General features: G+C 41.6%; 1 protein-coding gene and 1 long non-coding RNA gene across 4 annotated transcripts in view; one reads left to right on the top strand and one right to left on the bottom strand.

Moving 5' to 3' along the window:
* The window catches only part of ADAM17 (ADAM metallopeptidase domain 17), a 53580-nt gene extending 30628 nt beyond the window's left edge, over positions 1 to 22952 (bottom strand). Inside the window, exons 1-5 of one of the 3 annotated variants that reach the window (XM_060648092.3) lie at positions 22729 to 22952; positions 12127 to 12259; positions 5811 to 5941; positions 4915 to 5003; positions 97 to 265 (exon numbers count right to left, since the gene is read on the bottom strand). In XM_060648092.3, coding sequence (XP_060504075.1) covers positions 97 to 265; positions 4915 to 5003; positions 5811 to 5941; positions 12127 to 12259; positions 22729 to 22825 — 619 coding nt within the window. In that variant the 5' untranslated portion in view covers positions 22826 to 22952. Of the gene's footprint in view, positions 1 to 96; positions 266 to 4914; positions 5004 to 5810; positions 5942 to 12126; positions 12260 to 22728 lie in introns of those variants that run through there. The other 2 variants (XM_060648111.3, XM_060648122.3) reach the window with 2 other exon arrangements.
* Positions 22953 to 23107: 155 nt separating this feature from the next.
* On the top strand, positions 23108 to 25775 carry LOC132688954 (uncharacterized). Its single transcript, XR_009614752.3, has 2 exons — positions 23108 to 23593; positions 25580 to 25775. It is a non-coding gene; the product is annotated as an uncharacterized LOC132688954 (long non-coding RNA).
* Positions 25776 to 26233: the final 458 nt, after the last annotated feature.

The following is a 26233-nucleotide window of genomic DNA, read 5'->3' on the forward strand; positions in this document are numbered from 1 at the left end:
AACTTGATAATATTTTTCCCCCAATTAATAATCACCCCTACTGAAGACAGACATCATGCTTGCTTCTCATTTGAAAAACTATTTGTTAAGTCTTACCGTCGGGTGGCTCTCTGTCTACTAGCCCTTTTGGAAGCAACTCTTCATTATCCGCCTTTATATAACCACACACTTTTGGAGACTGCAGACGTGAAATATTCTTGATATCTTCAGATTTATAAACTAACATTCTTTTGTCTTTAGTATCATTAATTAGTCTCCAAAGTGGCTAAAATAGAAAACATAAATTGAGATGCAAAATATAAGAATTCCTCACCACTAAATTCTTAACAACATTCTTTGTTTCTAGATGACGTCATTTCCAGGTTAAGTAAACCGATTAGTCATTTTATCAAAAATAAATCATCTCCATTTTCCTCAGAGTTTCTCTGCTGGTAAATAAATACATGGATTATTCACTCTTCGATTTTATGTATATATGAAAAAAGCATTTTATGTATATATTTTGCACAAGTTATGAAACCTTTTAGAAGCTCCAGAAGAGAAAACACATAACCTTTTCCAATCATTCAAAACCATTTGTGGAGCGCCTGCTGCATACCAACCCTACTCTGGGTGACGGCCTCTAGCAAGGAGGGAGACTGACCATGGTATCCTATTCCAGCTTCCTCGGTATCTTTGTGCCACGAAGGTTTTGCCCACAGGAGGGAAGACTGAAAACTCACAGCAATGTTACCCAAAACCTATTATCGCTTTCCCAAGAAAGCAGTTTCTAAAAAATCTTCACTTCTCCTACCGCACGGTCACAGTAAATCATAGCTAACATACTTGAAAAGTTACCCAAGGCAAGAACAAAGCTCCTGTACGGATGCCGGTCTCATCAAAACTAGGCAGCTTGCGAGGAAAAGTACCAAAACGATATTTTATATACACACGTGCACACGTACACACATTTATATAATACACATAACTTATGGAAATGAAAATCTACACCACAAGGACATGACTTCACATCCACTAGGATAGCTGGAATCAAAGACAGGTAATAACAAGTACTGGTGAGGATGTGGAGAAGTCGGAAGCCTCACGTACTATGGAATGAAAAATGGTAGAATGCGAAGTGCAGCCACTGGGGAAGACAGCTCAGCAGTTCCTCAAAAGGTTAAAAATAGAGATAGCATCTGACCCAGAAATTCCACTCCTACTACAAACCCGAGAGAAAATATATACTCACACAAAAACTTTTGTTCACAAATGTCCACGACAGCATTATTCACAAGAGCCAAACAAGTGAAAACAACCCAAATGCCCAACTGATGAATGAATAAGCACAATGTGACACATCCATAAAATATACTATTATTTGGCAATAAGAAGAAATGAAGTACTGACACGAACCACAACATGGGTGAACCCTGAAAACATTCTAAGCGAGGGGTGCCCGGGTGGCTCAGTGAATTGAGTGTGTGACTTCGGCTCCAGTCATCATCTCACAGTTCGCGGTTCAAGCCCGCATGGGGCTCTGTGCTGACAGTGCGGACCCTGCTTGGGACTGACTGACTCTCTCTCTCTCTCTGTCCCTCCCCCAACTCGTGCTCCCTCAAATAAATTTTTAAAAAATAATAAAAATTAAAAAAAAAAATAAAAAACATCCCAAGTGAAAAAAGCCAAACACAACAGACCACATATTGGGATTCCATTTACACGAATGAACAAGCAAATCTACAGAGATCGTGGATTAGTGGTTTCCTAGGTCTAGGGAAGTTGGGGGCAAAGGGTGGCGGGCTGCTAAAGAGTACAGTGTTTCTTCCAGGGATGATGAAAATGTTCTAAAATCGTTGGGTGGTGATGACTGCATAGCTCTAGGAGACACGAAAAGCCAACGAAGTACACCCTTTACACGTGTGAACAGTACGGAATGTGAATTTTATCTCAATAAAGCTGTTAAATATAGTTGACTCTAGAACAATGAGGGGTTAGGAGCGCTGACGCCCCCATGCAGCTGAAAATCCACCACACGTACCTTTCGATGCCCCCAAAACAAATACTAACAGCCTACTCTTGACCAGAAGCCTTACCAACAGCATAAACAGCTGATTCACATATGTTGTACATTACATGTATTGTATACTATATTCTTACAATACCTAAGTTTCCCTTAATTTTTTCATTTCTAGGCCACATGGTTCATCTGTGTTTTCAAACTACTGCAAATCTCTAAACAATTTTCTAATATATTTATTGAAAAAGACCTGCATGTAAGTGGACTTGTGCAGTTGAAATCCATGTTGTTCAACAGTCAAGTGTGTGTGTGTGTGTGTGTGTGTGTGTGTGTGTGTCTTCTTTCATAATCCATGTATGGAGTAGATTTAAGAAACAAGACAATGGGGCTCCTGGGTGGCTCAGTCGGTTGAGTGTCTGACTTGATCAGCTCAGGTCATGATCCCAGGGTTGCAGAATCAAGCCCCATGTCAGGCTCCTCACTGAGCTCTCTCTCTCTCCCTCTGCCCCTCTCCCCTGCTCACGCTCTCTCTCTAAAATAAAATTTAAAAAAAAAGAAAGAGATGGTGAACCACAGGGCTAGCAGAAACCTCAAAAAGTTACCTAACCAACTCCTTGGTTGTAGGGACCGTCATTTGGCCTACAAACAGGAAAAGAGAAAAATGTTTTCTTCTGGATCAAACATCTCTAAATTCATATTAAGAGTTTCCTAATACAGCCAGTCTAACACAGAAAAAGACAGCAGGCTTTGCGATCAGAGATATCTGGGTTCAGACCTCAACTGTACCCCTACTATGTGCCTTCGAAAAGTAACTTATCTGAACATAATTTTTTTTATGGGGTAAAGTACTGATACATCTATCTTAAAGATAACATAATGAATCTAGTTATATATTAAGATTTCAAGACAAAGGTACTTACTATTACTACTAATAGAAGCAAATCCTATTATCACCATTATCAACAAGTGGCCAGAAAAAGTCAACTGATGAACAACTAATTAAGAGGCAAGAACCTTAACTGACCCTACATTGGGAGGGGGAAGATCTATGGAGGAGATTTTGAGGATGACTAGAGATCTGGACTATGTGTTGTTAGATAATGCTACAGAATTATTTTCATTTTCTCAGGTGTGCTTATTGTGGCTATGTAGAAGAGTACGTTTAATGTTAGGAGACGTACACTGAAGCATTTAGGGGTAAAGTGTCATGATGTCTGAAACTTATTTTCCCTTTGAGGGGAAAAAAAAGAACAATAAAGCACACGTGGTAGTATGCTATCAGTTAATGAAAGGTCACAGGGTATCTATAAAGTCCTTTTGTAAATCTGAACGTTTTCAAAGCAGAAAGGGGGGAGGAAAAACATCATCTTTTTTTTTTTTTAAGTTTATTATGTAGAGAGAAACAGAGAGAGAGTGTGTGTGCACGAAAAGGTGCACGTGCAAGTTGCAGAGGGACAGAAAGAGAGGGGGAGACAGAGAATCCCAAGCAGGCTCTGCACTGCCAGAACAGAGCCCGATGCGGATCTCAAGAGCCATGACATCACAACCTGAGCCAAAACCAAGAGTCAGATGATTAACCAACTAAGCCATCCAGGCATTCCAAAACAATCATCTTATGATTAAAGTTTAACCTAGGCTTATTCATATAAGCCTTATTTATAGCAAGCTTTGGTGATAAAATTAGTGATGGCTTAAAATGTTTAATGGTGATGTGTTAAAAATAAGATATATACATTTTCCTGTTTACTCTTATGTCTAAGATTTTAATACAATAATTTTTATATCAAGGTAACTGCAGATAAGAATTATGCAATAAAGAACATAAAAATCAGGGGCGACTGAGTGGCTTAGTCGGTTAAGCATCTGACTTGATTTTAGCTCAGGTCATGATCTGGTGGTTGAGTTCAAGCTCTGCACTGGGCTCTGTACTGACAGTGCAGAGCCTGTTTGGGATTCTCTCCCTGCCACCCCATTCGTGCTTTCTCTCTCTCTCTCTCTCAAAATAAATTTTTTATTTTATTTAATTATTTACAGAGAGAGAGAGCACGCATGAGAGGGGGAAGGGCAGAGAGTGAGGGAGAGAGAGAGTTCCAAGCAGGCTCCAATGTGAGGCTAGATCCCGTGACCATGACATCATGACCTGAGCAGAAATCAAGAGTGGGATGGCTTAGCCAACTGGGCCACCCCAGGCACTCCTAAATAAACTTACAAAATAAATAAATAAATAAAAGGGGGCACCTGAGTGGCTCAGTCGGTTAGATACCCAACTTTGGCTCAGGTCATGATTTCACGGTTCATGAGTGCAAGCCCCACATCGGGCTCTTTGCTGTCAGCACACAGCCCATTTCAGATCCCTTATCCTCCTCTCTCTCTTTCTCTCTCTCTCTCTCTCTGCCCCTTCCCCATGTGCACGTGCACCCATGCTCTCTCTCAAAAATAAACATTAAAAAAAGTTAAACTTAAAAAAAGGAAATACAGGGTGCATCTTATGACAGCCTCTCAGCCATGTAAAAAAAATATTACTTTTACTATAAAAAATCATAATCATTTACTTCACTGGTAAAAACTTTAAATACAAGGGGAAAAGTAAGCATAATTAAAGACCTTTGTCTTTTTTTTTTTTTTTAAAGTTTATTCCTTTATTTTGAGAGGGAGAGAGCATGAACACAAGCACGGGAGGGGCAGAGAGAAAGAGAGGGAGAGAGAATGAATCCCAAGCAGGTTCTGCACTGTCAGCACAGAGCCCAAGGCAGGGCTCAAATTCACGAACTATGAGGTGATAACCCAAGCCGAAATCAAGAGACACTTAGACCGAGCCACCCAGGTGCCCCAAAGACCTTTGCCTTCTTAAAACAAATGAGAAACAGCTTTTTATAACAGCTCCCCTCCAAAAAAAAATTCACATGTAGATTTACCTCTATATTATATTCTGCCCCATCTGTGTTGATTCTTACTGTAATATCATCATCTCCTATGTGGGCTAGAACTCTAGAGTCAGGCTCACCTTAAAAGAAAAAAACATTCCATCATTAAGAAATACTTATATCAAAAACTAAACTATGCACCAGTGTCAATGCAAATCAACCAAACCCTTCATCAGAGTGGAATCTGCCTAGGGACTGTAGAAATCTACACCAAAGAAACACAGGCCCCAGCGAGCAGCAAGGTATTCACACTCCTAAAGAGTAGCCTCAACTCATTTAAAACCTCTTTCCCTCAATCCTCCTATGAGAATTATCTAGAGTGTGTTACAGACAAAACAAAAAACAAAGGTGTAGATGCTCTTCTGGAATAACTTTACCTACTTTTGGTTAAGAAAGAACTAAGATGAGGCAAAAAGCACGATCTGGATTATACAGGGCTTGAACTGCACTATTTGCAGATTTTAATGCCATTTCTTTTTTCTGCAAAGGAAGTTTCAGAAGTAAACCACAATTGCTTGTTGGATGTAGGTCTTAAAAAAATACTTAACAGGATCGTAAAGCCAATTATTTTATCTTGTAGCTCACCTGTTTGAAATCTCATAAGGGAAGCCTACAATCCTTTCCTGGAGTCAGGAGGAGGTTAAATTCTTATCACTTGAGAGGAAATTCATTTTAATCATTTAAACAGACAGTATACGTGCTGGATAATACCCATTTATTCCTGTCTGAATGTTCCCGCTTTCAAACTTATATGCCTCAAATAAAACAAAGAATGGCACTTCTCTGACATCCCCTCTTCCCCCCACCAAAAAAGAACAGGCAATCAAACGAGATCCAGACACCCGACACCTGGGACACAAGGGCAAACAAGCAAGCTCCGTACTAACCGACCACGTGTCCAGTAAAGAAGTCCTGCCACTTGACGGCATACTCGCTTTCGTCTTTACCATCTACCACCACGACTTTGAAATTCTGGGAAAAGCGTTCAGTACTTGACGTCAGGTATAATTTAAAATGCCTAAGGAAAGATTGCGTCCATATTTTACTCAAAGCGCATAAAAGTTTCGCACAAAATTTTACTCTAAGAACATGAAATTGAAGTTTCTTTAAAAAGCTGACAAGAGAGTTGACATTAATAAACGACTATGCAAGTTACAACTACTATTTTACTAGGTACTTAGTGTTATATCCCCGATAAAGACGAACAGACTGATTTCTTTAACTGTAAGAATTTGGCAAACAGGGGGCACCTGGGTGGCTCAGTCAGTTAAGCATCCGACTTCGGCTCAGGTCACGAACCCATGGTTTGTGGGTTCAAGCCCTGTGTCAGGCTCTGTGCTAACAACTCAGGGCCTGGAGCCTGCTTTGGATTCTGTGTCTCCCTCTCTCTCTGCCCCTCCTCTGCTCGCCCTCTGTCTGTGTCTGTCTCTCTCTCTAAAAAAATAAAAGCATTAAAAAAAAAAAAAAAAGAATTTGGCCAAGAAAAAAAAAAAACCAGAATTGCGGGGAAAAAGGATTCAAAGAATTTATGCATTCATCTTTTCTGGAGACTGTGAAGAGTAAGGAAACACATGGAGCACCTGGGTGGCTCAGTCGGTTAAGTGTCCAACTTCAGCTCAGGTCATGATCACATGGCTCATGGGTCCCAGCCCCATGTCGGGCTCTGTGCTGGCAGCTCAGAGCCTGGAGCCTGCTTCGGATTCTGTCTCTCTCTCCCTGCCCCTCCCCTGTTTGTGCTCTGTCTCTCAAAAATAGATAAACACTAAAAACATTTTTTTAATAAGGAAACCCACATCTAGATAATTTAAGTTAAAATCCTGCTTGTCTGAAATATTTATCAGACTGATATTACTAGACATCACTTACTGAATACCTGCTCAGCACTACATGCTTTCTTTACGCTTAACACAGTAAAAAGTGAGGGTTGGAGGTTCATCAACATACTCAAGGTTACACAGCTAGTAAATGATGAAACTGGAAACTGAACTTGGTTTATTTCAAAACCCCCGTACCATCCTGCCTCTAGCAATCAAGCTGGTCTTACTGCTGTGCAAAATTAATAAATGCTACTTTCTATATTTAAAAGCACTCAAGCTTTTTTTTTCTCCTTCTAAAGAGAACCTATCTTGAAAAAAATTAATCCACAATTACTATCAGGAAAATAAATACAAGGTATCTAACACAAACATTAAAATACATACACCAGTTCTTTAGTTGGCTTAATATTCTTTTGTTTTCTACCAGTTTCAGTCCTGACATAAAATCTGGGTGTGGTGAGCAAGAATTTTTCAATTATTCTTTACCCTCTCAGTGTGCCCACGAACACCGAAGATAAAGATGTGATTCATCTCAACCACAGGAACAAATTTTGTCAGGTGTGGGGTTAAAAGCATGAAATGTTAATTTCCTGTGGGTATGCGTAAGTCTGAACTGCCAAAAAGAAGCTAGACTGGGACCGTCTCCATGGTAACACATCTTTTTAACTTTTTGTGCACAACAAAGTAATTTCAGTTTGCTTGTGGTTTTTTTAATGGTCAGAGGGAGAGACAATAGGACATTATTTCAGAAACCCTTGAAACATTTTCTCCTGTTATCCTAAAACATATCTTCCCACACACTCACAGCTACGAACTTTTCCCCGTCAGTTATGCCGAGGACTCTGAAAGGAAAAGCATCCTATTGTAAATGACTTATTTAGTTTGAGAGTCCTCTGGCAGTCTCAATATTACTTTTATTGAATGTTCTTTCCAGAAAAATCACTGGACTCCCACTCTTTGTTTTCGACATTAAAAATCTGCTCTTCTGTAAAGACAAGGACCAAGAAATGGTACCACTGTTTTCTGACATTCCAATCTTCACCTCTGAGCTATAAAAACCTCCGACAGGATAGGTCAGTCGGAATTTAGATTTTGCTTTATCCTACCAAAATTATGTGAAATCACGTACTTAGAGACTTCCTTCAGCAGTTTTGTTTCTCTCAGTTTTAAGGATTTACAGTAACTACAAACTAGTGTCAATCCACCTGAATTAATGGGGGTGCCTGGGTGGCTCAGTCGGTTGAGCATGAGACTTCAGCTCAGGTCATGATCTCGCAGTTCGTGGGTTCGAGCCCCATGTCAGGCTCTGTGCTGACGGCTCAGAGCCTGGAGCCTACTTCAGATTCTGTGTCTCCCTCTCCCTCTACTCCTCCCCAGCTCATGCTCTGTCTCTGTCTCTCAAAAATGAATAAACATTAAAAAAAATTTTTTTTAATCCACCTGAATTAATAGTATTTTCCTATCCTTTTCTGTATAGATAATATGATGACTAATTAAATCTGTCACCACACAGAGTTACAAATTTGTTTTCTTTTGATAAGAACTTCTAAGATCCACTCTCTTAGCAACTTTCATATATACAATATTAATTATAGTCACCATGCTGTGCATTACATCCCCATGACTTATTTATTTTATAACTGGAAGTTTGCACCTTGTAACTATTTTCAATGGTCCATTCAGCTGGATATGGAAGTTCCAATGTCACTTCCATTTCTTTATCAGTTCTAGCCCCCTTCAAGTAACTGGAGATATTTCACTCTTAAGAGGAACAAGGGGTGCCTGGGTGGCTCAGTCGGTTAAGCATCTGACTTCGGCTCAGGTCATGATCTCACTGCTTGTGGGTTTGAGCCCCATGTCTGGCTCTGTGCAGACAACTTGGAGCCTGGAGCCTGCTTCAGATTCTGTGTCTCCCTCTCTTTCTCTCTCAAATATAAAATAAAGAACATAAAACAAAAAATTAAAAAAAAAAAAAAAGAGGAAAAAATACCTAAATCTTTTTAAGGGTAACATTATCAAAAAGTATTAAAACAGGCACACCTGGGTGACTCAGTCGGTTAAGCCTCCAACTTTGCCTCAAGTCATGATCTCATGGCTCATGAGTTCAAGCCCCACATCAGGCTCTGACAGCCCAGAGCCTGCTGACAGCTCAGAGCCTGGGACCTGCTTCAGATTCTGTGTCTCCCTCTCTCTCTGCTCTGCCCTGCTCTCACCCTGTCTCTCTCTCAAAAAAAAAAATAAATAAATAAATAAACATTTTTTAAAAAGTATTAAAACAGTATTTTTAACTTTTTCATTGCTTTAGAATAATAGTATTTTTTGATTTATAAAACAGAGGAAATGTAACTTCTAGGCATATTTCAAACAGTTTTTCTTCATAAAATTACTTTTTAATTTTTTTTTTTAACGTTTATTTATTTTTGAGACAGAGAGAGACAGAGCATGAATGGGGGAGGGGCAGAGAGAGAGAGGGAGACACAGAATCGGAAGCAGGATCCAGGCTCTGACCCATCAGCCCAGAGCCCGACGTGGGGCTCGAACTTGCCGACCGTGAGATCGTGATCTGAGCTGAAGTCGGACGCTTAACCAACTGAGCCACCCAGGCGCCCCCATAAAATTACTTTTTAAATCCTCTTACAATTTCTCAGTGCTTCCATGCTTTTCAACTGCTAATAGTCACACACACATCTAATTTTATGATCATGGTTTAAATTACTCTGCCTTTTACTACTATCCAGAAAATCTAATCATTTACCATCACCATCAAGTAATGAGTGACTTCACATTGGTAAGTTCAGCTGTATATAAACAGATCATTTCAAATACCCTAATTTTTTTTCTTTTAACAACAGAGTGTAACAGAAAGAAGGGGTGTGGGCTTTGGAGTCTGACAAACCTAGTTTAATTAAATCCTGTCTGCACCACTTGCTTCATGCTTGATCTTGGCCTTAACCTCTGAACCTCTGAACCTTCATCTACAAATGAAAATAATACCACCTACTAACTGAATGGTTTCCAGGGTAAAATGAAATCAACTATTTTAATGTAACTGGTCCAAAGTTATCGTTCATTGTTAGATACATTTCCACTTAAACATCTGAGATGGAAACTGTAAAATAAATTACAAATTTCTCTGCTGCTTTACACAGAGATGATAATAGGTAGATATTGTTGAACATTTTCTTAATGAATCAATGGCATCTATGAAGCAGGAAAGAATATGGAAGGCTACGGGAGTATTTTCCTCCACAGAAAAGTTTCTATGAGGTACCTCAAACCTAACTTAAAAAAAAAAACACACACACAAACAAACAACCTTAGAAAGCTAAATTTTGAGTTCTTATTTTGCAGTTTTTCCCTTTGCTCCTATTCATCTCTCACTACTATATCCACTCCTTCACCAAAATCTCCATCAGCACAGCAGAAATAACACAGGCTTATCATCAAATCCTTTATCTTCTACTACTGGCTGAATGACCTTGGGCAAGTTACCCAACCTCTCTGAGTCTCATTTTTTTTTTTTTTTCCAGAGATTACAAAAATTCCTTTGTGGAGTACGGTAAGAACTAGAGATAATAGACACAAAGGGCCTACTGAAGTGAATGACACAAAATAAGCAACTGATAAACTATAATTATCACCACTCTGCTCAAATTTGCTACAAGTCTGGAAGCTCTATCACCAATATTGCAATATTTTGACATGAACTCTTAAGAGAAAGAAATTATTCAAAAAAATCTAAGGATGATGGCAGTAACAAGGAAAAACAAAATGACATTGTAAAATATATTTGCATAAAATATCAGTTACACATATGATAAATGATAAATATGCTAAGCATGACTCTGATTCAGTAACCAAAAGAATCCAACAGAAAAATGGTAAAAGGATATGAAAAGGTAGACACAAACAAATGACTTAGACGTGAAAAGATGATCAATTTCACAAAAAATGACCATCAAAACAACTATGAGATACCATCCTCTTTCACAGGGACAAAAAGTAAAGGCTGATAAAACCTTACTGGAAATGGGTAAACTCATATACTGCTGCTAGAAGAATAAACTGGGCTGGGAAGAAATATGGTAATATCAGTAAACAGTTATAGTATATATTTCCTTGACCCATTCTCCTTTCAGGAATGTATCCCATAAAAATACCTAGACAAGGTATTTTCACGAAGATATTTATTACAACATTATTTGCCATAGGGAAAAAAAAAAAATCACTTTGGTTAGACATATCTATCTGTAGGTTACTAGCCAATAAACAGTTACAATTCTATGCAACAGGAATATTATGCAGTTGTTAAAAATGATACACTTATCTATATCACCTACATGTATACGGATCCGTACGCAAAAAATATGCCTTAAAACCTTTTAGAGGTTTATACAGGAAACCTCTCTGGATCTGGGAAGTTTGATTGAAGAGGAAGTGAAAACTTCTTATACCCTTCATAGTTGGCTTTTTAAACCAAATATATGTATTACTTTTCTTTTTTAAAATATTTGTTTGGGGGGGGGGGGGGGAGGTTGAGCATCCAACTTCAGCTCATGTCATTATCTCACAGTTTGTAAGTTCGAGCCCCACGTCGGGCTCCGTGCTGACAGGTGAGGGTCTGGAGCCTGCTTCAGATTCTGTGTCTCCCTCTCTCTCTCTGCCCCTCCCCCACTTGTGCTCTGTCTCTCAAAATTAATAAAAACATTAAAAAAATTTTTTTAAATATTTGATAGGGAAGACCTAACCTATGAATATAGAATGATTCAGTCCATTTATATTCTCTCAGTGTTTGTTTTGATATTAGTAAATCTCCCTAAAAAGATTTTAGAAAAAGGCCTGCAATTATCTATCACTTACATCTACAAAACATAAGAGAAAGTAAAATTACTGCCCAAATAGACCACATCTATCAATTTATGCTACAACTTAACAGGAATCCAATATATGCACAGCACTGAATTCTACATCCAGCTTACCACCAGGCTGTGGGGTCCTGAACAAATCCTTTACCTCTAAACTTTAGCATCTTCATATATAAATAAAAATATTTTACATAGCTGATGGTTCTAAAGTAGCACAAAAAATCTAAGGTATTATAAATCATTCAATCAATCAAAATCTTTTGTTAGAACCCATCCCATAAACATTATTACCATCATTAATACCTCTGGAATACCCATTTGCTTGTTTTTAATAACCATCACTATGAATTTTAGAATAAGCAGTATTAAGAATCATGACCGACTGTAATTATATCGATTACAAATTTTTAAAATGTAACTTCCTAAGACCTCAGTAAACACCTTATTTTTCTCCTTTTGCCAAACTAAGTCCCTCATTTTTCTATAAGTCCCAATATTTTTCTATAAATAGTTCGAATTACCTTTTCAAGGCTGAAAAAGTTAGTAGTGTTTCTAAATGTGTTGAGGCTTGTAGATCCCGTTTTCTTACTGAGTGCTGCTGGATATTGGATAAAGAGAGGATATCGTAGTCTGAGAGTAAAGAATCAAGCTTTTCTGAAATAAAGGTAAAAAGGTTATTAACACCTAAACTTACTAATCAATTGTAATATCACTAAAATGACAAGTTCTGACAACAAACTCTTCCTGACGCATTTTGAAGTGCTAAGCATAACCTATGAAGCATTCTTGCCCCCCTAAATTAATTAAAAGGCAAAAAACACAAATCTAACCTGAATTTAATCAAAACCTAACTTCCACTTTTTAAGACATAAAGGGATTAGATTGCCAAATTAACTAACAACCTTAGGAAGCAATCAGCCACACCCAGAATGTTAGAATTCCTACAGAACAAATGACCCAATTTCTTCAGGAAATAAATGGCATGGGAAAGAAGGGTGGGGCAGAGACAAAACACAGCAGTCCTCCCTTATCTGAGGCTTCCAGTTCCGAGATTTCAGTTACCCAAGGCCAGCTGTGGTCTGGAAGCAAATGAGCCTCCTGATCTACCGTCAGAAGGTCAATACACAGTAGCCTAACACTAGGTCAAAATGCCTACATCATTCACCTTACTTCCTCTTAACGTGTATGCAGTTTAGTTTAACAGCTCACACTGTCACAAGGGTAAGTTCAGTAAAATAAGACTTTAGGAGGGGTGCCTGACTGGCTCAGTTGGTAGATCATGCGACTCGAGCTTGCAGTTGTGAGTTAAAGCACCATGCTGAGCATAAAGCTTACTTAAAAAAAAAAAAAAAAAAAAAAGATTTTGGGAGAGACCACATTCGTATAAACTTTTATTACGGTATGTTGTTATAATTGTTCGATTTTATTATTACTGTTAATTCTTACTCTAATTTATAAATGAAACTTTACGATAGGTAAGCACCTACAGGAAAAAACAATATATCACAGGGCTTGGATAGTACTATCCATGATTTCAGGCATCTACAGGGTGGAGGGAGGGGTGTCTTGGAAGGTATCCCCCACAGATGAAGGGAACTACTATAGACAAGAATATGGCAAGCAAGCCAATGTGTGAACCTTTTTTTTTTTCTAAAAGATTTTATTTTTAAGTAATCTCTCCACCCAATATGGTGCTCAAACTCACAACCCCAAGATCAAGAATCACATGCTCTACCAACCGAGCCTGCCAGGCACCTCGACCTTTTTGGATCCTAGGTCAAACAAACCAATGTGAAAAGATACTTGTGACAATTAGGGAAATCTGAACATGAGTTCACATTCATACTAGCTACTAATAATTTTGATATCTCAAAAAGTATCATGTTACGCAACGAGCTAATTTCTAAATTAAAGGCATTTCTGGCTTGCCAGCTTAGAATTGCTAAGATGAAGGTGACCAACTCAAACTGACCACTGTTAACCAGGGCTATATCAATTCCTTAACAATTCATGTGTAGTACGAAAGAGCAACAAATGTATTAATGGCCTGAACAAACCGAAAGTAAATCTTTTACAGAAAAATTACATATTCCAAATTAAAGAGCAAAAAACAGGTAATATCCCCATCACTGCTGCCCTCAACAGACACAGCAGAATGATCAATCCACTGGACATGAGGAAGTAGAAGTGATATGACCAAACTAATCCCTGAAAAAAAAAACAACCAACGTTAATTATTTTACTAGACTGACTTGGAACCCAAGAAAAGCAAAGATGCACTGCCCCAAAAACAAAACATGCACAAAAACATTTTTATTTGGTATAGAGCAAGAGTAAACACTATAAAGTATATGACACCCATGTAAGTCACTTTTCATCATCAGCTCTGCTGCCTCTTCCAAAATCAGGAGGATTTTTGGAAGACTATTTTGGTGACTGAAGTCTGTAGAAATTGTCTAAAAATATTGGAGCTGATGTTTTCCTTTTCTCTCAACAAATACCACTACAGAAGCAATGGTGTTCAAAATCATTCCACTGGACTTAGAATGTCCTTAAAATATAACACCAGGAGCTTAAAATACAAGTATATTGTTACTGAGGTTAAATATGCCCACAAAACCACTTTGAAAATAATTGATCCAAAACTCGTCCCTCTTCCCCTAAATATCCTCAGTTGGTTGAGTCACCAATTCATTAATTCCCTCTTATGTGCCAGGCCCTAGTCTAAGTACTGATATCGCATTAAATAAAGCAAAGTCCTTGTCTACTGAAGTACTCATTTTAGTGTGGGAGAGACAGACAATGCACAAAAATGTCAGTACTGTGGACGTTAAAGCAGGATAGCAAAGACAGGCAGTAGGCAGGACCAGTTTAAGAAGAGGGGTCAAAGAAGGAAAGATGCTTCACTGTTACATAATATTTAGGCAAACCTGAAGAAAATAAGAGGTAAGCATGCTGTTATATGATGAAAGTAAATTTTTTTTTTAAGTGGTGCCATGCCCAACATGGAGCTCAAATTCACAACCCTGACATCAAGAGTCACAAGCTCTAACGTCTGAACCAGCCAGAGGCCCTGAAAGTAAATTTCATCAAAATCCATTCAAGGCTCTAACTCAAGATAAGATTAAATAAAGTGGCAGCAAAGTTCACATTTTTGGGTACCATTGATTTTCCATCAATAAAATTTCCTTTAAAATTTAATCAACAGAAAAGCTGTTTCAAAAGGCATCACTTTTATGCCAATGGATGGTTGTTGATTTGGCATTATTAAGTATAACACTTAGCAGTACCAATGAGAAACCTTCAAGAAGCTAACCATTTATTCAAAAACTTTTTTTACTTTTTTTTTTTTTTTTTAAGTAGGCTCCACACCCAACGTGGGGCTCAAACTCATGACCCTAAGATTAAGAATCACACGCTCTACCGACTGAACCAGCCAAGTGTCCCTATTCAGCAATTTTTGAGTGTGTACTTCCTACAAGACACTTTGCTGGATGTTTTATTACATTATCCACACAACATACCTAGCATAGTATCCCCATTTACAGATGAAGAAACAGACTCAAGGAGAATAATATCACAAGACTAATGCAGCACAGAACCAAGATTTGAACTTGGGCTTGTCTGGCTGAAAACCCCACGCTTCACTGATGTCGTATTTGTGAAACTCCTTAAAAATATCCTAGCTCGGGGCGCCTGGGTGGCTCAGTCGGTTAAGCGTCCGACTTCAGCTCAGGTCACGATCTCGCGGTCCGTGAGTTCGAGCCCCGCGTCGGGCTCTGGGCTGATGGCTCAGAGCCTGGAGCCTGCTTCCGGTTCTGTGTCTCCCTCTCTCTCTGCCCCTCCCCCGTTCATGCTCTGTCTCTCTCTGTCTCGAAAATAAATAAACTTAATTAAAAAAAAAAATATCCTAGCTCTTCTTGGACCTTCTACTTCTTGACCTCCTACTTTCTGATGTGTCAACCAAACATGACCTTGCCTCTCTCTGAATTCTGTAGCTCTTTGTTTACAACTCTTTTTTCCAGTACTTCTGTGTTATATTTGTCTTATCTCACGGATTGTAAAACAGCCGAAAGGGAGCTGGGTTTTATTACTCACAGTGTCCTTACTTCACAACACCCAGCATAGAACCTTGCAAAAAACAGCATTGCTGTGTGCACCAATTGCACAAATCCTCAATGCCAAGATGCTGATACAATCCTTTATAGCTCTTCAACTTCCTTGGTACAGGTTGGTACATGAACTCAGTTTCATTCAAGATCATAATCACTCCTACTGGCTGCAAACCTTAACCTCAATACTATAGTGTCATTGTCAATAAGATAGGCCAGTTGTTCTCAAAGTGTGGTCCCTACACCAGCAGCGCCACCTAGGAACTTGTTAGAAAGGCCAGTTTTCAGGCCTCTTCTCAGTCCTACTCAGTCCGAAATCCTGGGGTTGAGGCCCAGCAATCTGTGTTTAACATGCCTTCCAGGTGATGCTGATGCACTCAGGTCTGAGAACCCCTGAACTAGTCTCAAGGAAGTAGCTCAAAGTGAAGACAAAGCTTTAGGCACAAAGACGGTCCTTGTCCAGCCTTCCATTATTTTTAAGAACAAAAATCAGAAACAAGGTACATTAATAAACTGAGAAAAAGAGACATTATAGCACTTCAAAATGACAAAAAAATCTGCAATCATTAAAAACGCTGGGAACAATAGGTTTTTAAGAACATGGGAAATACACTATAAGTAAACAAGATTAAGAAAACAAGGATAAATAAACAAGAGTAGATTAAAAAAAACTATTCATATTGCATGATCTTAACTATGTATAAAAATAGGCCTAGAAAAAAGAAAGAGCACGATAGTAACATCACTGGTTATCTTTAGGTATATTTTCCATAACAAGCACCTTTAAAATGTAGCTTGCCAAAGTACTTGGAAATACCTAAGTAATGTGTTTCAACTGTAATGTGCCATATTATAATTACTAGATATCTCCCACTGGATCCCCTGGCACCACTCCCCTCATCCGACAGAGTAAACGCTCGCCCCTCATCCAACAGAGATCCTGCTCTCAGTACCGCCTGCACCAGCAAGGAGTCTCTCAGATACTTGGCATTCCGCCGTACCTCACCTCCGAAATTCCAAACACACTGGTCATCTCAACTTTCAATTGCTTTTTCAACAGAATTTGAAATAATTCCCAAGAGTTTATCTTTTATCCATATCCAAATCTCGGAATAAACTTAAATAGAATCCATTTAATTATCTTTCTTAGCACTCCACCAAGGCTGCCCAGCACTCTCTACAATGAGGACATCTTCCTTGCTTTCTAAGTCCTTTCAGCAGTCCCGTAAACAACTGAGCTTTTTTCTCAATTTAGCTGGCTACAAACACAAAATTAGAAAACAACAGACACAATTCAAAAGGTCAGACTAGAGTACTACTTTATTTAGGTATTGCCTACCATCCCTCCCTGCTCTTCTCTGCCACATGCTATGGTTTCCCTCACTTGGCCTCTTCTGTCTAGTTGTCCTTACTCTTTCTGTCCTTACTGCTCTCCCACCCCCACTGCTCCTTTCCTGCATACACAGTCTGCACAGTTTTCCTCCCTCCTACCAGACCCCACCTACTCATTTATTCAACATTTGTTGAAAATATCCCACCTTCCAGGCACTAGGGATATAATAGAAATAGATATATGATAGAATTATAACACTGGAGAGAAGACCACCATACAAAAAAAAATTATAAAGTATGTCAGGTACCCAGGGAGAGGAAGTTGCAAGAAGTCATGGAAGGACAGAGCAGGATGACTCCTGCCTGGCAAGCCAAGGATGCTTTCCTGGGGAATGGTACTGAAGCCAAGACCAAAAGGGCGAGTCCACCAGGGAAAGAAAGGACAGGGTTCTAAGTAGAAGGCCTAACATACACGTTGAGGTCCACGGGAAACAGAGCAGAATACTCAAAGAAATGAAAGTAACTCACTGAGGCTAGAGTACAGAACGACACAAGAGGTGTGAGACTGGAGGCAGGCAGAATTCGGTCAAGGAAGGCCATGGAACTAAATTAAGGATTTGGACTCTAGATAAGGCAACAGCTGTAAGAAATTTCAATGTGACTGCAGTGTGGAAAGTGGGCTAAAGGGGAACAAGACCGGAGTCTGGGAAATTGGCTAGTAAGCAGACAAGCCATCCAGGCAGAGATCATGAAAATACCCCCAGGTTCCTGGCATGGGTACCTGGGTAGATAGTGGCACCACATTCACGGAGATATTTAAAAAAAAACAAACAAACAAACAAAACACGAGTAGGAGCAGGTTTGGGGGAAGAGACGATGGGGGACAGCTGGATGCTGAAAGATTCTGGAGTTCCATACTATATCTTGTTTCTTATACAGTTTGCAATTACGTTGTTCCTTTACGTAAGACTTTTCTGCATTTAGTCATCATACATTTGCAGTTGTCAGTGATAAGTCACATAGTGATTTCAGGCAGAGAAAGCAAATCTGTTTTATACAATTTTCAACACCGACATGAGCAGTAAAAAGCAGCTGATACTGCATTCCTTCTACATGTTCTCAAAGGAGGAGGAGAAAACTGGAGCTTCAGGCTTGCAGTAAACTGGCTTTCTCCATGTAGGTGTGAAGTGGCCTATAGATCTGATAAACCGTCCATTCCATCCTTCTTTTACACCCAAACTGTTTCATCTCTGGGATCTGCTTTTATGGCCACTGACTGATACAAACTATATCCATATTCCTTTCATCTAGCCCAGAGCCAACACTTCTATGATAAAACCAATTTTTAAACAATCAGGTGTTGTATGAGAAGAGTCTGGGAACATTTGTGGACTTTTACTTAATTTTTCTTTTTACAATAAATTGCGTAACTTGCAAGTATAATGCAGAACCACTGTAGCCCTCGGCCTACTCACCACTGCTCTGCTGGGTGGAGTACAGAGTTCCCCAAAGTGACACATGAGTGTCATGCTCCTACTTCTGATGTCAGACGTGAAAAGGAAAAAGGCAGGACTGCTGTATTTAGTCTGCTTGTGCAGAAGACACAGGAGACCTGACCGCTCTTCAGGACTCCCCAAATTATGCAGGATAAGGGAGTGGCCTGGCCAGGTTACTGTGAAATGGGCTCTGGATGTGGGTAAATCCCTCGCTGGGGCTAAAGGATGAGAAAAAGGAGAGCGGTGCTCTCTGCCGGGCAGTGGACCCCAGAGCCTGGGAACTAAAAACTTAATTTCATGGGTATACACCAGTTAGGGGTGATGGAGGATGAGCTGTCTCAATAATTCCTTATCAAGAACTCTTCACCAGGGCCAAGATTCTCCAGCAAGACCAGCCACATGGCAACTTTAAGCCCAAATAAAGGTTAGCACAACCCAAGGGAACCTGTAAGGAAACCGAGACCCGTCCATACAGCTCTGTAGCTGAAAGGGATGCAAATCCAAAATAGGCAGTGAACTACTTCCACACCTTCCAGCACCTCTGCCTATTCCTAACCACTGTACCCAATACTTTCTTCTCATCAAACAAATAGATGGTAAGTAATTCTGAACTTATATTTGAAGTGCCTGTGAACAGGAGACAGAAATATCAAGTGGGCAGTTGGATACAGGAGTGTGGAGCTTCGGACAAGTCTAAGTCAGAGATACAGATTTACTAGTTATTAGAATATGTAAGTGAAAGGAGGGCAGCAGATGAGACTTGTCAAAGTCGACAACCCATGTGGGAGGGGAGGGGAGGGGAGGGGAGGGAAGAAAGAAAAGAAAAGAAAAGAAAAGAAAAGAAAAGAAAAGAAAAGAAAAGAAAAGAAACGTGTGGGAGGGAGATACCACTCTCCTTGGTTAATTTTAGGACTAAGTTAAGGTATATAAAAAAAAGCATTTGATTTCACTTCCCTACCTCAGTAAAATCTATTCTCTACTCTGGTCCCTCCTTCCCTCTATCAGTCTTTTTTCAGACTTTCTTTAAATTATACTTCTAACTGAAAACACCATCTCTCACAAGTACAAATTGGTAAAGAACCCAAAAATCAACCACCCTTGGCCTCAGAGGACACCTACACTTACTGTTCTGGAAACCTCTGCAAAGGCCAAAGGGATTTCTCTCAATGAAATACAGTTTATCTCTTTGACTAGTTCAAAGCAGACTGGCATTAAATCTCTCTTGGAGCAGTTAGGGTGGTTAAGTGTTTCGGTTTCAAAGGAATGCAGCCTGTAAGCAAAATTAACATCAGAAGAGGAAGCCAGATGTCAAACCATTGAGCAAAATGGTGGCCAATAATGAGAAACGAGTACTGCAACGTGGAGAATCCCCACACCAATAACCTCAAGGTAAATTTCAAAACGTTTCTGATACAAACTTTCATCCCTCATCTATGACCTATATTTTTTTCCCTCCACCCACTACATCCTCTTTTATTATAAGTAACACAAAAGGAAAACACTTTTGAAATCAGAGTGAGACTTATACACCCCAGCCGCAACTTCAACAAGATATCATCGTGACTAAGTTCACATGACTCATAATTTTCCTGAATTATGCAATTCATAACAGTTCAATCGAAATCATCTTGGGTGTCCCATGGAGTACTTCAAAAGCCAGGATTCTAGTATGTATTTCTATCCTTCAAAGACTGTTGCCAAATCCCAATGACTCCTGATTTTGGGGTTGTGAGTTCAAGCATCATGTCGGGGGTAGAATTTACTTAAGAAAAGTAATACTGAGGGGCGCCTGGGTGGCGCAGTCGGTTAAGCGTCCGACTTCAGCCAGGTCGCGATCTCGCGGTCCGTGAGTTCGAGCCCCGCGTCGGGCTCTGGACTGATGGCTCGGAGCCTGTTTCCGATTCTGTGTCTCCCTCTCTCTCTGACCCTCCCCCGTTCATGCTCTGTCTCTCTCTGTCCCAAAAATAAATAAAAAACGTTGAAAAAAAATTAAAAAAAAAAAAAAAAAAGAAAAGTAATACTGAGGTTACAGTAGCATTTATAGAATAAGTAGGCTACCATAAACCATGCTCTTTAACTATAAAACTATTCTTTGATCTTGAGCAGTTAAGCAACCAATCACATCCTAAGCCATCGAACACACACACACACACACACAGTCATTCTTCAAAAGAAAGAATACCCACAAGGCATACATTTATCACTGTGACAACGGGACAACTCACTACACCTTCCTTAGATTCATCTTTTCCTGTTTTATTTTAAAAACTAAAACATGATCTCTCAGATTCCTTGCCACTCTACAGCCTCTAAGTGCCCCCGCCAGGAGTGTCCTTATTTTCCCTCTTCATCTACCTAAAGTCTGGGCTCTGACTATCACCTCCCTCAGGGAGCTTCCATAACCTTCCGAGGCCAGGTCGGGTGCCTCCTCGTGGTAACAATACTTGCCATGAGGCACTTGTATCAGTCTCCTCCATGTTGCTTTGGAACTGTCCCTTTGGACCTCTCTACACGACTAACGCGAAAGCTTCGTCAAGATGAACACTGTTCATCTTCCTATTGCCAGCGCCACACGTAATACTTGCATACGCTACGTGCTCTTCTAACATCTGGTGAATACATGGATAAGTCTACGCATTTTTCTGGCACTGGTGGTAGCCACATCACAAATACAAAGCACACCGTCCAACACACACACACACACACACCTCTACGATCTGTAAATGTTGTAGAGGGTTCATCTAGAGAGTAAGGTTCTCCTCCACTCTGTGCGCACCCTTAGGATTCACATGCTACTGACTTTCCAGCTGTGAACACGAGCGTGTTAATAAAAGTGAAACAGCCGTGTTACACTGGTGAAAATATAATGTTAATGTCTCAAAACACCCGTTCTTTTTATCAACATTTATCCTTACGAAGGAGATCCTTACCCTATCCCTCCATCCTGACCACCCCTCCCTCAAAGTTCCCCTTCAGTCTGTACTGACTTATCACATCTCGGCCCTTCCTAACGAGCTCCCTTGTCGTTCATTAAACTACTCACCTGTAATCCATTGCAATTTGAGATAACCACAAAGCAGCTGTTCCAGTGAGGACACTCAACACCTTTAATACCCTCAGTCAATTACAATTTCTTCCCCTTAAATAAAAGAATTGCCAGGCAAACTAATGTGAAGGGTTTAATTAGCTATAAAGAAAGCCCACGTGGTGTCTCAATCTTCACAACACCATATATGGAATCATGGTGGTATTTGGGGACCAATACAACTATGAAAAAATCAACCCTGCACACTGGGAAAATATACTAGGCTTCATATGTAATTACTAATTAAACTGTCTTACGTGTCAACTTTTGGAAGGTAAAAGACCCTAGGACATTGTAACTTTACACGAACTTCACATCTCTGAATATACGTCCATCCTGAAAATCCAGCCTCTTTAGAAAATCTAAATAAGAACTCTCTACTTTCTGGGCTCAAAACTGATCAAACTGGTCGTCTCTGAGAACTTCTTTGTTTTAAAATGGCAAGGAAGGCTTTCACGCAGCATCAAAAAGTCCACTTGGTAGGTTTAAGCGCCTCCTCCCAGCACCTCCAATAAGCTACAATTTAAATAAGTACCTGCTTAAAAGTTCGCAAAACACAAGTTCAAGATTGAGCTCTCCGGTCTCCGCCTTCCAACCAGATTACTACTTTAAGTACCTCCTACAGCAGAAATTCTAGTTCATTTTGGAGAGCCAGGGAGAGCTGTGGGGCTCTGGGCCCTTCCCATCCTCCACCAAGTCCCGGTTTTCGTAGGAACCCCTTAGTAGGACAGGGACCTGCACCACATCTCCCTCCCCAAACACGAGCCAACACCCCCCCCCCCCCCGCCCCGTGCTTCCCTCTTTCCCGAACTACTCCCCAAACACGAACTCAGGAGGCCGACCCCTCCCCGGGCCTCAGTCACCACAGGGGGCCCTTCCAGTATCCCTTTCCCATTCAGAAAGTCAAGCCGGTCCTCCTACTTTCCCTAAACTCCGAGGGCCACACCCCCTTCCTGCACTGAAAACTTAGGGACGCGCCACCGTCCTCCAACACCCCGCCCCCAAACACCTGAAAGATCCTGCTCCCCGGCTCTTCCCCGAAAGCAGCGCGCTCCAGGCGCCCGGCGCCTGTCTAAGCCAACTCTCCCGGGTCTTTACCGAGTCGCTGCGGGGAGCCGAAGCCCGGCCCGTCCGGAGGTCGCGGCGCCAGCACGAAAGGAACCACGCTGGTCAGGAAGAGGAGACACTGCCTCATGTTCCCGGCCCGGCCACCGGCTCCAGCTCTCTGGGCAGCCTTCGCCTGACGGGGGGGGCGCTCAGGACACCGCTCACATTGGGAGAGAAGGGAATCCGCCCGGCCCGGCCCCTCAAGACTCTGACTCCTCCCGCGCCGCCTACCGGAAGACTCTAGACCTCGGCTCCAGGTCCCCGGAAGTGCAGGAAGCGCTCGGAGAGGGCGGCTCAACCCGCTTCCGGCCGCCTCCGGCCCCCGCACCGCCCACAGCCGGAAGCCTGGCCCTGCGCGGCATGCCGGGAGGCCTTCGCTGGCCCCGCCCCGTGCCGGCGCCCCGCCCCCTCAGCGCCCGTCCGCCCTCCCGCTCCGTCTCCCCAGGGGCGCGGCCGGCGCCTACACTGCCCGACTCGACCCATCCGGGCCTCGCCTCTGTCCTCGGGTGACCGCCGCGAGGGAGGCGGGAGCTCGTGACTAGGCCCTCAGAGGCGCGTCGGGCCGCCTCCGTCGTCTGAGTCCCACGTCTGGTTAGGATCCCCGTTACGCTTTTCACTCCACGGCTGTAGAAAGCGCCCTGCGGCCCAGGGCCTACCGCGAGGGGCGCCTGGGCTGGGACGCCGGTTGGAGGCGGCCCAGCTTCTGACCCGGGAGAATCTCTGTCCACGCGCCAGGGTCCTGGGAGACCAGCCTCCCGGACGCAAGTGGGGTGTCCAGGCGGGCCGTCCGCGCCTAACGTGCGGCCACCGGCGGCGTCCCTCGTGATCAACAAGGCTTGGTGGCGGGAAATGAAAGGTAGCCTTCTGGACGCGAGTTTTCTCGTTGGCCCCGCTGTAGGTAGAGGGTCTGCAAGCTTTTACGGAAACTGGAATCCTAGCCCTAACTCCTCCACATCTGTGAGTACAGAAGCTAGAATCTTCCAGCCAACTTTCTAAAAAGTCAGTCCTGCTTGGTTCGTTTAGCTTAGATTGGAGAGTTCCCAAAGCAGTTTGTATCTTGTGTTGCAATCCTTCGCATAATTTTAGTAGTTGGGTGTTTATAGTATTGAAGAAAACATTCTAATAACATTTGATGCGTATTGCTATTTTGGTTCAACTAAAATTTATACAAGTAGGACATAACACATTTCCCACTTGAGAGTGAGTGGAACAGCCTTTTCTCCATTATGAAGTGATAACTTGTTGGGAATAGAATATAGCCTTGCTTGGTGAACTTTCAAGGCTGGCTCCTAATAAAATACACAAACGATGGTTTAAATTTAGGTTCATTGTGGTAGGGCCTTAGTAAAATCTCAGCATCTTTTCCAACCGTTGTTATCCATAGTCACTGGCTTTGTGCATTTTTGGTTTACCTCCCAACTGGTTCATCTGAGGTAGGCCTTCATTAAATAGAAACACTGATGGCGTGCCTAGTCAAAGGTAGGCAGAATTTTGCCTCTGCAAATTGTACCCGACTTAAGAAAAAATTGTATCTTGGGTGGCCGTCACTTGAGCATCCGACTTCGGCTAGGGTCATGGTCTCACGAGTCAAGAGTTCGAGTTGTGCATCGGGGCTCTCTGCTGTCAGAGCAGAGCCCACTTTGGATCTTCTGCCTCCCTCTCTCTCTCTGCCCTTCCCCTGCTTGTGTGCACTCTCCCAAAATAAAAATAAAACATTTTTTAAAAATAAAAAAATTGTTTCCCAAAAAAATGTGACCATTGTGTACAATTTTTTTTTTTCCTGAACACCTAGGCACCATACTCTCTAGCTTATAAACTTTATTTAGATCTTCATTTATATTCTTTCGGTGTCTTCCACAGCTCTACACTTGCTCATAGAAAACACTTAAGCTATCTGTTTCATAAATGCCATTTTTAATTTTTTTAGTGTTTATTTATTTTTGAAAGAGAGAGAGACACAGAGTGCAACCAGGGGAGGGGCAGAGAGAGAGGGAGACAAAGAATTCGAAGCAGGCTCCAGGCTCCAAGCTGTCAGCACAGAGCCCGATGCGGGACTCAAACCCATAAACCGCAAGATCATGCCCTGAGCCGAAGTCAGATGCTTAAACAACTGAGCCACCCGGGCAGCCCTTTTTTTTTAGGTAGGTTCCATGTCCAGTGTGGGGCTTGAACTCACAATCCAGGAGTCTTCTGCTTTACCAGCTATGCCTGCCCAGTGGCCCCGTAAAAGTGAAGCTCCTGGTCTACTTTCTTTTTCATATCCAGAAGTCCTAGATTTTCAGGAATTCGAAGCAGTCTCTCCCGTTTACAAATCAGGACCCAAATTCCAATTTGATGTTTGTCTTTCATTTCTCATTGTCCATAAGATAAATAAATAAGTAAAATAAGATGAATGAGCACCACGTGGGGGAGGTAAAGAGTCAGAGGAACATAAGAGGGACATATTGGATAGGAAAACTAGGAGTCTGAGCCAGTTGTCTCCAAGCTTTTATTCTCTTATCCCAAAAAGAATTGATCAGGATGAAAGGATGAAATTTCCAGCATAATATAAACAACTTTTAAAATTGAATTTGGTAAAAGTCCTTCTTTCAGATTTACCCAATGGGATATAAATATCAGAGATCTGGTAGCTTCCATGGCCACTGGCCTCTCAGTAGCCCCCAGTGATCCCTGCTTCCTGATACGCACACTTTTGTATAGCCAACCCCCTTCAACACTGGGCCCAGAGTGGGTCTGTGTGACCAACAGCATACAGCAGAAGTGATGGTATTTCACTGCCAAGATTGTGAGAGACTGCGTCTTGCATCTGATGCGTTCACTTGGCTTGCTTACTCTCTCTTAGGTCAGACTTGCTGAAGATCCCCTTGGAAGTGAATTCTCCAGCCCTCGGCGAGCTATGAGGTGACCACAGTCCCTCAGCCCGACAGCTTGACAGCAACCTCTGGAGACCCTGAGGCAGAAACGCTGAACTAAGCCATTCCCTGATTCCTGACCCTCAGACACTTGGGGAGAGAATAAACGTTGCTTTAAGCTCCTAAGGTAGGGGTCATTTGTTACACAGCCACTATTATCCACTTAAAAAAACTACAGCCAGGGGCACCGGGCCGGCTCAGTCTAGAGAGCACGTGACTCTTGATCTCAGGGTCATGAGTTCAAGCCCCACATTGGGCATAGGGCCTGCTTTTAAAAAAATACAGGAGCAGGTTGACTAGTATGATAGGAGACAATAGGTTTCACTAGGCAGAGAGGGAAAGATTAGAGCCTGAGGTCCCTGGGGGGGGAGGGGGGGGACACCCATTTTGGAATAATGCTGGGCGTGTCTGAACACAGCAAACCCCCTCAAGTTTCCTCTTAAGACTGTAAGACCCCACCTACTCCCCCTCAGGGTTCCCCTCAGGAGTTTGACAAAAGACCTAAGTGAGGCCATAGGCCACCCCTCGTTCAATGGACAGGAGCCAATCAGGAATGGACAAGCCAACACCCAGAGCTATCCGCC

The sequence above is a fragment of the Panthera onca genome, chromosome A3 (genome assembly GCF_046562875.1).
Source record: "Panthera onca isolate mPanOnc1 chromosome A3, mPanOnc1 haplotype 2, whole genome shotgun sequence".
NCBI lineage: Eukaryota > Metazoa > Chordata > Mammalia > Carnivora > Felidae > Panthera > Panthera onca.